The sequence below is a fragment of the Lycorma delicatula genome, chromosome 9 (genome assembly GCF_047948215.1).
Source record: "Lycorma delicatula isolate Av1 chromosome 9, ASM4794821v1, whole genome shotgun sequence".
Lineage (NCBI taxonomy): Eukaryota > Metazoa > Arthropoda > Insecta > Hemiptera > Fulgoridae > Lycorma > Lycorma delicatula.
This window is the reverse complement of record NC_134463.1, coordinates 43,930,652-43,944,482: the sequence shown is the minus strand read 5'-3', so window position 1 is coordinate 43,944,482 and position 13,831 is coordinate 43,930,652. Positions and strand designations below refer to the sequence as shown.

Below are 13,831 nucleotides of genomic sequence, written 5' to 3'. Positions count from 1 at the left end.
CTCAACCTGGCAATAACATGATTTATTACAAACATTTTCTTTGAATTAGGAGAACACAAGAATGCTAAAAAAATGTGGTGGATTTGAATCTCATACTGTTTTTGTACGTTTGTATATTTCCTAATTACAAGAACAATATGATCCATGTTTGTGCAAGTACATCAAGATTGTTAATGTTAATGGATTTGTGGTCTGCTTCAATAAAATGATTAGCAAATGCTGGCTAATGCTTTACAATATATTATTCAACGTTGTGCTACAACGCCGTGCAGTTACAAAAGTTCACTTTACATATTCATGGTGATTGTATTTTGTGTATAATGTGTTTAAAAGGGTAGATCATCCATCTTTTTATAATGTGTGAACTACTTTCACAGAATTTTTGTATGCATATGTACAAAATATTTTATATTGATGAGGTTTTTTATGTAATGAATTCGATGACACAGATGTGTAATCAGTGTGGTTATACTTCTAAAAGTAGGCAGCTTATGTGAGATCGGCTGGTTTGACATGTGAATGAATGTATAAATTTGGTTTCTGTCAATTTTTAAACCAAGGTTTTAATGGCAGTTTTTTCTGATGGTCTTAAGAAAATCAGTGTTTTTTATTGTGTTTGTATTCAGTAGTAATTTTTACATAATGATGCACTTTGTTAAAACTGAATAGAAACAAATAAAACATAAACTTTTTTGGCATTTAAAATTACACATTCACTAACAACACAGAAATTCTACAAACAAAAAAGGAAAAATCTTCACAATAGAACATTATGAAATATAAAAAAACTCATGAAACAATATACTAAACAAAATAAACACAATTTAAATAATCCAATAAGTTTTACAATAAAAAAGCAGTGTAGCTTTGGTGCTGTTAATAATTAACAGAGTATATCAGTTCCCCTCAGCATGACAGTGATTCCAGTTATTTTACATGAAATGCTGAAAATGAAAAATAAAATAAAAAAATAAATAAAAACTTGAAGAAAAAAATAAAAATATCACCTTCCTAACAAAACATACACCATCTCAGATTCATGTTACAAGTCTTTCTGATCAAAGAATAAAATAAGAGGACGAGCTGTCATGCTATTTGGTTGTCATTTTTCTAACAGATTACAAAAAAAAAGAAAATGCTGTAATAGTTTCTATTTAAATATATTTAAATATAAATACTACAAAAATATGCACATACAGCTTACCTGCTTCTAAATGACTGTATTTCTTTTCTAATTACTTCGGCCGATTTTGTGGCATCTTCCATTTCTTCTTTAAGATCTTGAATATGCTGATTATATTCCTAATTTAAAACAATAAATCATAATTATATTACTGCTTATTGTAAATTTAGTTGTACATATGTTACCACGAATTTCCAATTAAAATATAAAGTGTTTTAAAAAAAAGGTAGATTTTCATTAAATTAAATTTAAATCTATCAATAATTGTCAACTAAAAGAAACTGAGTTAAAATTGTAAGTAACTGTCATACAGAAATAAATAAATTTTTTTACTACAATACTTGTATAAGTAAATTACCTGATCATTATAAAATAGTAAATTATACATACTTCTGTTACAATCACTACTGTATACAATCAATTATATAACATAATCACTTTTTCTTGTTTAGCCTCCAGTAATTACTGTTCAAATAATACTTCAGAGGATGAATAAGGATGATATGTATGAGTGTAAATGAAGTGTAGTCTTGTACATTCTCAGTTCGACCATTCCTGAGATGTGTGGTTAATTAAAACCCAACCACCAAAGAACACCGGTATCCACGATCTAGTATTCAAATCCGTGTAAAAATAGCTGGCTTTACTAGGACTTGAACGCTGGAACTCTCGACTTCCAAATCAGCTGATCTGGGAAGACGCGTTCACCACTAGACCAACCCGGTGGGTTTAATTTTGTAACCCTAATAGTCAGAAACATCACAATTATACAAGGCTTGATAAAACAAAAAACCTATCAATTTTTAGTATTCATGATTACCATCATGGCAAGATACTACACATTTTATTTCAAAAACATTCATATAATAATTTAGAAAAAAAATTCTACCACATGTCAAAAAATTACTATGAAATCAGTATTTTGTGAATACATTAACTTTCTTCAGCGTGATATTATTAGGTATGTTCCTTAAGAAATCATTTTAGTGTGTTTTGAGTATAGGTATGGTATTCGAGATATAATTGTATGATTTTAGTAGTGTGACAATGTTTTAAGTGAAAATATATAGAGAATGAATTGGATAATAAGAAAAATTCACTAATTTTGGGCATGCCCAAACACATTTTTTAAGCAAATACATATTTTCAAATTAGAAATAATAAAATATTCTTTTTTCTTGTGCAAGATAATAGATTATTTTTGGATTAACTTTCACTCAAATAAAATAAGAAAAAATTTGCTTAGTCATATTAGTGTTAGTAATATAAAAGTGTAAACTGCACAGAAAGTTTTTTTTTTTTTAATTATTAAAGAGATATCACCAAAAAAATTAAGATATGCTATTATCAATTAATTACAGTGAATTAAAATTAATGATTTTTTAAAAATAATTCTGTAGACCATAAAATAATGAAATTCTAACAATACTATTATTACAACTAGGGGATTAAAGAAGGATTTGCATTATCTGGATTTTAAACTGAAAATTATTCTAAACAAGTTTCTTTTCTATTTTCTAAATTCTTCTGCGCAAAAGAATTTTGTAAAGGAAGAATTCTCCATACTATTACATAATATGTTAAGTAGGTTTCTAAGACATAATGAAAAACCATTAGAAGATTGTTTAGACATCTCAATAGCTGTAATGTTAAAATGAACCCAAATTGTTGATTGTTCCAAACATTATGGTAATAACAAATATTATATTTACATTTTAGTTTAGTTTATCAATATTTAAGTCCAAAATTGTTGTATAGCTTATTTCTTTAAATAAGTAGCCACATAAATACTGACGATTTTTTCTTAATATTATTAGAAATGATAAAAATAATTTTATTAATAGATAAGGGAAAAAATTAACAATATACCCGTAGTATTTACATACAATATTAAACACAATTAAATTTTTTTAAAAAATATCCAAAATTATAAAACTAAATAAAAAATTGAAGTATTAGTATAATACACATTAAAAATCTTAAAAAAGACGATTTTTCTTCATCTGTATTGAACAATGTGTATATATGGAAATATATGCTATGTATACAAAAATATATACTCAAATAACTTTCATTATCTTCTGAATTGTGATTTATTTTTTATATATAATATCTTCATGTATTTACCTTAATATTACTTCATATTAATATTTTAAATAATAACTATAGACTTTAATTACATCTATTTTTTATCTTGTTCCTTTTTTACCTATGGATTAGCACATATATCCATTCCTGACATAATCAATACACTGTATTATTACATAATCAGAATTAAAGATTTCTTTATTTATATAACATCTAGAGACAGCCATTCAATATAAAAAAACTCCTACAATTTGGCTAATCATCCATACAGAATGCTAAATGATTCAGTGACAAAATTCAGTACATAAGGTTTTACAATGAGGTAATTCCAATGCCAAAACAATTGTAATAGAGAGAATCAATGTACTAAAAGAAATAGTATTGTTTGCACTCTTTTATACTTAAAAGCAGATTAAGTAATAATAATACAATCTTAAAGTTTTTATAATTAAACATTATTAGAACAGTATAAGAATCAAATAATAACTTACTTGTAATGAAGAACAGATAGCATCTTTAAAATGATCAACAGTAACAAAATCAGAGAAAAATGGGAGGATATCTTCTATTTTAATGAGATCACATTGTTGTAAAAATTGCATTGCTGTTTTAATATCATTTTTCTCTCTTACAACATGCTGTGCTACAAAACAGGTAACAAAACATTTCAATATATTAAAAGAGCTACATTGAATAGTCTCCTATAGATACTATGCAAAATAACTTTATACTTAATCTTACATAGCATGTACAATTATAGCACTAAAATAGTCTCACAGATATAAATTTTTAGTATTATTGCATGAGGTGTTACCCAAAAATTCCTGAAATGTTAATAATGCATGTAAACTAGTCACACTAGTATAAGCTGCACTTCCTATTATTCAATCAGTCTAATGGCTTTATGCTATATGAATCTGTGCTTTTTTGTGATTTTATAACAGTGCATTTGTACTGTTTTGCAATTTTACAGTGATGTTAAAGAGCAACAAATTTGGATCAAATTCTGTTCCAAACTTGGAAAGACAACCGTGGAAACTAAATACTGATCCAAATATTTGGAGAAACATGCTTATGTAAACACAAATGTGTGAATGTTTAGCAATTTAAAAGAAGACAGTTGGGTATTCTGATCATTTGAAAAGAAGACTATTCTGAAGGGGATGAAGGTTAGTAATTTTAAGATAATTTACTTATCTTAATGCTCTTTATAGGGTAATTTCAGGAACTTTTAGGTTGAATCACTGTACACAACTCACAGATACAATATGTAGACAATTCCTTAATTAATTTCTCAAAAATCAATAGCTGACAGAAATCTTTATCACTTAACAGTAAATATATATTACATACATACATACATACAAAATAATATTTAAATAAGGGGCAGATTTCATCTGCAACTACAAAAAAAAAAAAAAATGATTTTAATTAACTACTATCTTTTAACATTTTATTTACTTTATAACAGGCATTGCCTTTAAGGTGGTAATTCTTTACTACTACTAACTAATTTTAGATGAAATGATAACTTTATATAAGAATTACATTTAAAAATCATTTGCAACTAGGAAGTGTGGAGATTACTTACAAATAACAGCTTCAAAGTTTTTCTCACAGACCATCCCTGATTCTGATTGAGCAAACATTAAAAAAATAAGATTCAAATTTAAATCATCTGACCTCCTTTTTCATTTTTAAAAATAACTGGATTGTATTAATTAATTCAGAATAAAAAACAGGAATTGTTTAATCTTTATGTTCACCAATACTGTTAATATATGAAGTTTTGAAAGAGACATCTGATCTGATATACTGTGCGCATAAACATGGTGTTTTATGTTACATACATCTTTTTAATAATATTAGTGTGGTTTGTCTTTCAGTAATAATAAAAGTTTATTATAGAATAGGTAAATAAAAAATGTTTTTTGTAAAGACTTTAATATGGCATTTTACATTGATCCCTTATCCTTGCTTTACTATTTTCTAAAAATATATAAATTATAGATTCCCCTTACCAACAGTTAGTTGGTAAGTGGAATCTATAATTTATGTTTTTATATTATATATACCAACAGGCCATCTTAAATAAAATTATTTTACTATTTTCCACAAGAAAGAATTGAATACATGTTAAAGAGTTAGAGGTATAAAATAAATTTCATAAATATTATTATATTTATTTATTCTGTATCTTTATTGTAATCTGGTGTCCCTGAATAATATTTGAAATTTATTTTATACCTCTAACATAATTAGAAAGGAAATCAAAAAGGAAAAAGTAATTATATCCATAACTCTTCAAGCAGGAGTAAAGAATATTTTTGAGTTAAATACTGACTTACCAATTTTGAGCCATAACTTTTTGGTCAGTTCATCATCAGCTTGAAGTAGAGATACAGTCTGTTTGGCAAGATCAACACTAATTGTTAATGCTAAATCTACAGCTGTTTCATATAGACCTAACAATGCAGACAGTTGGACACATGCTTTGGTTAAACCTTGTTCTCTACATAATCGTAATGCATATCTAATATCATAGTTGACCATACTTGCTTCTTGGCCTAAAATCATTAATTACTGGTTATCACTGAATAAATACTGTAATCCTACAAACGTCAATAGTAACAATAATAAAATTACTTACTTGTGAATTTTAGCTAATATCCCTTACAACAATCTTAAGCTAATATCTCTTACAAACAATAAGTTATCGCAATTTTAAAGAAATTAGATTACTGTGGAAGATACCAGCATTTCCAATGCAACATCAAAATAAATCTCTCTTTTTGTTCATATGAAAGCAGATTTAGAAAATTTTTTCCCATAAAAAAAAATTCAAATTCATTTAGATTGTCCTTTAAGTTGATCACATACATATGCGCGCGCGCGCACACACACACACACACAGAGAACCATTGTTAAACCCTACCATTTCAGTTGTTTGGATGGTCAGCCAACCAACAATTTTCCATTATTCAACTACTTACCTTGTTAATGACACTTGAATTTTGGCTTGGTGATAGCCAAATGGTATGCAGGTACATTGAAGCCTTTTGAAAATGGTTTTACCCGTCTATAATTTGTGAAACCCTTTATAATGTTCCCAAAATTAAAATCAATTTTTTAAATTGTTTTATTTTGGTTATCACTCAGATTTTGCAAGTGCTTGATACAATATTGTTCAACATATTTTGTTATTATGCACAAAATAAAAATGTGACCTGTTATACAAATACACAGAACAATAATTGTCCCAGTCCATGAGATTATAAAAAACACACATGTGCACTAGATACTACTAGTGTTCTCTACAAAGTCTTTTCAACTGCATTCAAATAGTTTTTGAGAAAAATATAAGGGTGGATTTTTTTAACAGACCTGATATTTAATTTACAGAAATCCCATAAAAGAAGGCTCTGAAGAAAAGATGATTCTTACTGAATCCTATAAAAAAACTTGCTGGCCAACCAGTAACTAGAAAATTCCAGAAGAGTGTCACAGACCAAGTAAGGCTGACACAATTCCTATGCTATGTAACCATTTAAATGTTGACCTAAATTAAGCTCATAAGGCTTAATTGGCTTATAATTAAACTGGTTAATTTATTTGCATTTTGTACATTTTATTTTATAAATTTCTTAATATGTCGACGGACAATTTTTAAACGCAAAAGTTAAACTGATTAATTTAAAAAGAGATTCTGGATAATTGTGGCATGATTCATTACTTATCACAAATTCTTTCTTAAAATAAAATTTTATTGTAGTGTGATATCATGCTTGTAAATAAAAGAAACTTTTCCCAAGAAAGCGTTATGCTAGTGTGCATACACGTACTCACACAGACTATAATTCTGAGAAATGGTGGTGGGGTTAGACCGGTGAGACCATTGGTAAGATACAGTTATGTGTTGGAATTCGTCGCGGTGAGTTGAGTGCAGTGACTACGTTAAAGAAAAACTGTTTTTGAGATTTAAAATCTATGTTTTATAAGGTATACAGGTATGAGAAACTAATATTTAAGGCCTCTCCATTAAAACATTTCATGGATCCATTATCTGTTGACTATTTAAAATAAAAATTAATTAAAAATGTAACATGTTATATTGACAAATTATGTTCAAAATTATAATTAGAATTAATTTTGGATTGGCCAATTTCTCAATACTATAAGTATTAATAAGATATTTTGTAAAATTCTGATATGTACAAGTAGATAAGTAATAATGGTTTTATGAAAAGTAGACTAATCATGGGTGTTCAAAGTCAAATGTGTTTATTGTTTATCATTTTTTCATTTTTATAAATAATAAATATTTATTTATTGCTGTTAGTAACATTTTTTGATGGGTTGAGTAATTGTAACTGTCTTTTTTGTAAAACTTAAGAGGGCAACCTAAGCAGCATAGTCTTAGTACATTGTTTCACAAATCCCAACAAAATAGTAAGTTCATTTTTTTTATTCATGTGTATAATTTAAATTTTATGTTTTATAAGAAGCTTACAAAATAGTGTTTGAATTGGGACAGCTGTAAGAAGCTTACAGCTCAATAGCTGTAAGCTTTATAACCAAGGAAATTGGGATGAAAGGTAAGGAAAAGGGGCAGATAGATGGGAAGGGAGAAAATCAACTCAAACAATTACTGATTATTCAGTTACAAGTAACCAGGGTAAATCTCTATAATCACTTACTTCATAGTAGATTTAAGACTTGTTTTAGATAAAATTTTATAAAAATACTGAAGCTTTAACAAAGAACACAAGCTGAAAAGGTCATGTAATAAAGATTAAAAAAATGAATAAGCACATGCTAAACTAATTCATAGTATGTACTTATTGGAAACAAAATAAGATGGATACATGCTACATACATTGCATACATGGTTGATACATACCACTGATTGTTTAAAAATAAGTAAATACTACAATTAAAAAAACTCTTGGCTACTGTTGGTTTAATTTTATTCACGTCTTCACTTTTAGTCTGAAGGTAATGTAAAAACAAAAAAAAAACCAGCAAAGAGTTACACAATTTTAAAGAAAATTATGCAGCTTTAAAGAAAGTTAGGCTTTTTATCCCCCAGCTACAAATGTAACTGATTTAGTTACGTTTGCTAGTTAGTACAAAATGCGACTTGAGTCCAGAAACGACAAAAAGAAAAAAAAAGGGTATTTTGTGTTTAAAAGAGTGGGTTTCAAAAAGACCAACAGAAAGTATCTTAGCTATATAATGCACAATTAAATTATGTAGAAAATTTACCTATCTTAGAATACAATTTTAAAAAGATGCGAGAACAATGAGGTCCTTATCTCCCTGCTTTCTTACCCAATACTGGCCAAAATAAATGGCACCACCAATGCCTCATACAGAGAAACATCACACCTAATTTCATCCAAATCAGTCTATCCAATATGAAAATATCACGCAAAAGGACAGATCAACATACTTCATATGTGCCATATATACAACCTGGAGGAATTTTTTAACATTAAAATTGTTTTTTGGTCAAGAGAGAGAAGCCATGAAATGTCATAAACTACAAAAACCATAACATGCAAAATTTTATCTGATTAGCATTCTTTCCCAAATATAGTATACTGTACAGCTAAATAGTACGACTATAAACCAGGAAAGTAAACATTTATATAACAAAATGATATAAACTTGGCATTAAAAAGATACTTGATTTAATATCATTTTTTTATGTTTTTTAAAAATCTACAATGAAATCAAACAAAATTATATACGAATCTCACTGATCCCAATTTTACTGTAATGAAAATAACATGGCCTTGATTTTAAGATTAAAAATGGGTGCATTTGTGCACTCATGCATTCATCCTATGCAGTATGATGTAGATTTTAGTGAGCACCTAGTATCTGTAACGACACGTATTGCTGTGAATAGGTACAGTATCATAAAATTATTGTCTACCTGTAAAATAACTGTTAATTTTTATTATCAGTCAGGAAGATTTGTTATGAAGGAAGATTCCTTAATAATGTAAGAAAAAGATTACAACAGAAAATATATGCTTCAATTTTTTTATGTTGCGTTATGCAAAGTGTCTTACTAGTGTACACATATGAAATAAACTTAAAATTTTTATTTAAAGGTAACACCATATTAAGAATAAATGGGTAAATTATAATATGACACAAAATACACTTACCTTGCATTGCCAAATAATGCATAAGTTTATCAGGTTTATGTCTAACATACAAAGATAATAAATAATTATGTATGGCTTGTTCTTGACAATTAAGCGAATGAATACAAAATTCTAAATAGCGTATTATTTCACTGACCTGAAAAAAATATGTAAATATTTTGTACAAAAACAGAGGATATAGTAAAAAAGTAGTATATTTTTTAAATATTAAAAATTAAATTAGTAACTAACTTTCAAACTGCATCTCTGCAGATGATATAATACCTAAATACCTAATTATACAGTTCCTTCAGTACTCGTTATCATTGTCAGTGATGTAAATGCACTGCAAATAAATTAAATGGTTTGAAAAATCCTTTTGAATATAGTAAAATAATCTACTTATGATTAAAGTTTAATACTGAAGTTATCATCTGAACTATCAGTCAAATTTACATCAGCATATTTATCTTTTTCTCTGTATCAAAAATTCTATAATAGTCAAAAAAATAAAAATTCTGGCAAAATACCAGCCAAATGTGGCAGTTCTATGGTTCTCTGATAAGAACATATGAAAAACATGATTTTCAAACCCAATAATTTTAATAAACAACTCTTAGTCAATTCGTAAAAATATTATATATTAAATAAAAATATTAAATACCAGATGCAATAAAAGAGAAATACATTAACAAAAATACTACTATCAACTGCAGTAGTAATAAAATTTTAGCTATAACAATATAATTTCATTGATTTTTTAAAAATAAAAAAAACATTTAATATGTTTTTTATTAGTGTGCATTTTATAAGTGTATACAGATGATGGGAGGATTTCAAAGCATTACATTTTGGTAATATTATTCTTACTTCTTATCTGGTGTTTAACATTTTTAACATAATATTACAATTTCAATATGGTAGTATACATCATTTCATAAATTAATATATTTTAAGTAAAAGCTATAGGAAATATAGTTTTCTTTTAAAAATTCTATAACTGTGTTTCTTTACAGAAACACAAGTGCTAATACTATGATAATATAAAATGGATAATATAAAATTTATTGCATAAATAAATTTATGCAATTAGTTAGTATTCATATGAAGCAAAACAGAAAAATTTATTAATAAGTAATAAAAAAAAAACTTACCATATTATCATCAGCCTGGCATGCAACTAAAGCAGGTAAAAGACGTGACGGATTCAATGAACGACGCTGTTCAATCAATGCGTTTACAGTCGGTCTTGGAATAAACTGTATTAAAGTAGGGACAAATGTATAATATAATTCCTTTTGATTATTCTGAGATGTTAATACCTCAAGTGCTAAAATTAAAATTAAAAAATCTTTTATCAGATAAAATTATAAATTGGTTATCTATTGTATATAAAAAAATATTTAAGAAAGCCATATTACATATATTTAAAATAATAATTCAATTTATTGTACCTTTACTAAAATCTCCTTTATGGCAATGATGTCTGATAACTCTCTCAAAATCCTTATTGGCAATAGTAAGTCTTATTAAATTATGTTTATCCCCATGACTAGCCATTAAATCATACACAGTACATCTGTTGTTTCTAATACTATCCTGTATTACAATACAAAAAGAACAAAATTATTGGAAAAATTATAAAATACAACAAAAATAGGAAAGTATAAATAAATTACATGGAAAATATGAAATTAAACAAACTATTATAAATAAACAGCAGCAAATAATGGGTGAAGTAAATGTTTGATCAGTTAATGATTAAAATTAGTTACTGATCAGAAACTATAAAAATGTTGCAGGGAACAGAATTGCATTAGTGTCTTACAGCACAACAGAGAGCCATGTGTAAGAATAATTTTAGGATTATTTCTATCAATTTTCAACACTTTATAGTCCAAATTTTAAACTCAGTAATAAACTAAGACTTATTATTCTGCAAAAAGCAAACATAAGCTTGTTTTAAGAAATTAATCATATAGTACTGCAGAGGCATTAACCAAATTAGTGTAGAAGCATTAACCAAAAACAAAAAACATGTAGGAAATAAATATTATGATAATCATTTTTAAACTATGTATCATATTTCTGCTATTGCAGAAATGCTAGTTATATTAATTTCTTAAAGTAATCAGAAAGTGATAACAATATGCACCTGCCTAAATAAAAATGAATATACTGCTTCTTTCATATGACAGATACACTTGCTATTTTAGAAAAATTTGAAGATAAATTATTTAAGATGAACTTCATTTAATATTATTAAGTTTATACAATGGGTACAAAGTAAAGAGATGGCACTTGTAAAACAACTGAGTCATTCTTAGTTTCCCTCACTGTTAGGAATGTACTCTTAAGTTTCAGTCAAATACAATCATAGTTCTGTAACTGGTAGTCATTTGAGTCAATTAAGTATTGAGATTTATGAAAATGGATGAAATAAAATTTCACATGATCAATACTTTTTGAAAAACAAAACCATACAGGAAATTAAATACAAACTGGATAAATATTATTATCATGAGTTATTTATCAAAAATTTTATTAAAATTTTTTTATTTATCAAATTTATCATGAGTATTATCAAAAATTATAATAGTTTACAAGTGGTATAATTACTTTTGAATGATGCTGAATATTCTGGACCACTTTTTGGGGTTACAACTACAGAGATTATTAAAAAAAGACATGATATGGTGATGAAGGATAGAAAATTGAAAGCACATGAGACTGCTAAGGTAATAGGTATCTTAAATGAACATGTAAACATCTGTACATTATAATTTATATGAATGTTTACAAATGTGGAAACTGATAAGGTGGTGCAAGATAGCAACATGGGCGTCACGTTAGCTCTAACTGATCAAATGCTTAAATGAGTAAACATGTTTAAGCACAGATTGGGACTGTTTCAAAATCAATAGAAAATTTTATCCTATTCCAAAATAGCTAATGAAACTTGAATACATCACTACCAATGTAAAACCAAGGAACAGTCAAAATTGCAGTTAAGTGATACAATCATAGAAGGAAAGGTTCTCTTAGATTGAGAATCTTTCTGGGAGTAGTATCCTACATATAAAAATATGTAAAAGATGTGAAACCTTGCTTGATAAACCATATCACATTCATGATCAAAGTTAAAGAAAGCTGGATACCATTTCACTAGCTTAAGGATAATTATCTACCATTGCTATTATTAAGTCTGAGGTTAAATTAAGTATATTTTTAACAATAATAATAGATAAGCAGTTAAGAGTTTAATCATTAAATACTCACAGTAACTTGAGGTAAGGCAATAAATGCATCTAAATCGGCTTGAACAGCTTCAAATTCAGGTGTATTCTCTTTGCCTTCATTTCTTAAATTCCCCAGCTGATTAAGACATAATTCGACTACCCAGATAACAATCATTGTTATTTGAGTTTTGTCACTCGGCTTCAACTTTTCTAGTTTCTTAATATAAACAAAAAGATTCCCAATATAAATATAAAAAATAGTTTGATCATTAACCTTTAACTATCAAAATTTTACAACCAATTGAAAAAGTTGTTTTGTAAAGGTTTTTATATTAATTATCATAAAATTGTGAAAATCAAGATGTTATTTAGATTGACAAATCTTAAAAATGGAAACATACAAGAAGTGGCAGTAGTGATGCTTGATAACTGAGATGACATAATCAATTAATATAAAAATATGCACACACAACACACACACACACACACACACACACACATAAACTTAAGCAGTTACCAGTAATTAAAATTGTGGCAATTATTTTCCATAACAAAATTTATTATTCTTTACAAAACAAAATAGAACAAGCACTCTATGTTACCAATTACCATTAATAATAATAATAAATGAAATATCTAATAGAGTAATAAACAGAACTCACCATACCAGATATCTTTTGATCCTTATCTATCATTTTCATTTTTAAAAGGATGGAAAACTACAGAAAGCATTCAAACCGTAAAAAAATCCTTTTTTTTTCCACTACATCCCTGGGCCGGACATCCACTCAAGTATACACGACCCAGGGATGTGTCCTTGTGACTCTAAGGGGGCCTCCCCACCCATCGGCTGTACATCCGGCACGGTAAATCAGCCCCCCCCCGGTTCCAGATCTTTTCTTATTGCTGCCCGCCTCTAATCCTCCGCACGTAAAACTGCCTCAAACCAGCGGTGCAAGCCCCAGCAAGCACCAAAGCGCCCCCAGGAACCGACACCGCCGGCCGGGACTCGGTCTTTTCTTTATCCCTTTCAAGCAACCCCAGGAGTTCCCACCCCATCACCGGAACTCGCATACCTAAGTATACGGGCCCTCCGGGGTGGGACTATCCTCCCTGCCTTATCTTCACGCCTATTGTCTGTGATGCCTCTCCTCTTCCTCTTT

General features: G+C 27.9%; 1 protein-coding gene across 2 annotated transcripts in view; it reads right to left on the bottom strand.

Moving 5' to 3' along the window:
- dor (vacuolar protein sorting-associated protein 18 dor) overlaps positions 1–13,831 on the bottom strand; it is a 68,448-nt gene that overhangs the window by 12,455 nt on the left and 42,162 nt on the right. For both annotated transcript variants that reach the window (XM_075374557.1, XM_075374558.1), the window contains 7 exons: positions 12,709–12,885; positions 10,884–11,028; positions 10,584–10,759; positions 9,451–9,586; positions 5,620–5,838; positions 3,763–3,914; positions 1,205–1,302 (listed from right to left, as the gene is read on the bottom strand). In XM_075374557.1, the coding sequence (XP_075230672.1) occupies positions 1,205–1,302; positions 3,763–3,914; positions 5,620–5,838; positions 9,451–9,586; positions 10,584–10,759; positions 10,884–11,028; positions 12,709–12,885 (1,103 nt within the window). The remainder of the gene's footprint in view (positions 1–1,204; positions 1,303–3,762; positions 3,915–5,619; positions 5,839–9,450; positions 9,587–10,583; positions 10,760–10,883; positions 11,029–12,708; positions 12,886–13,831) is intronic.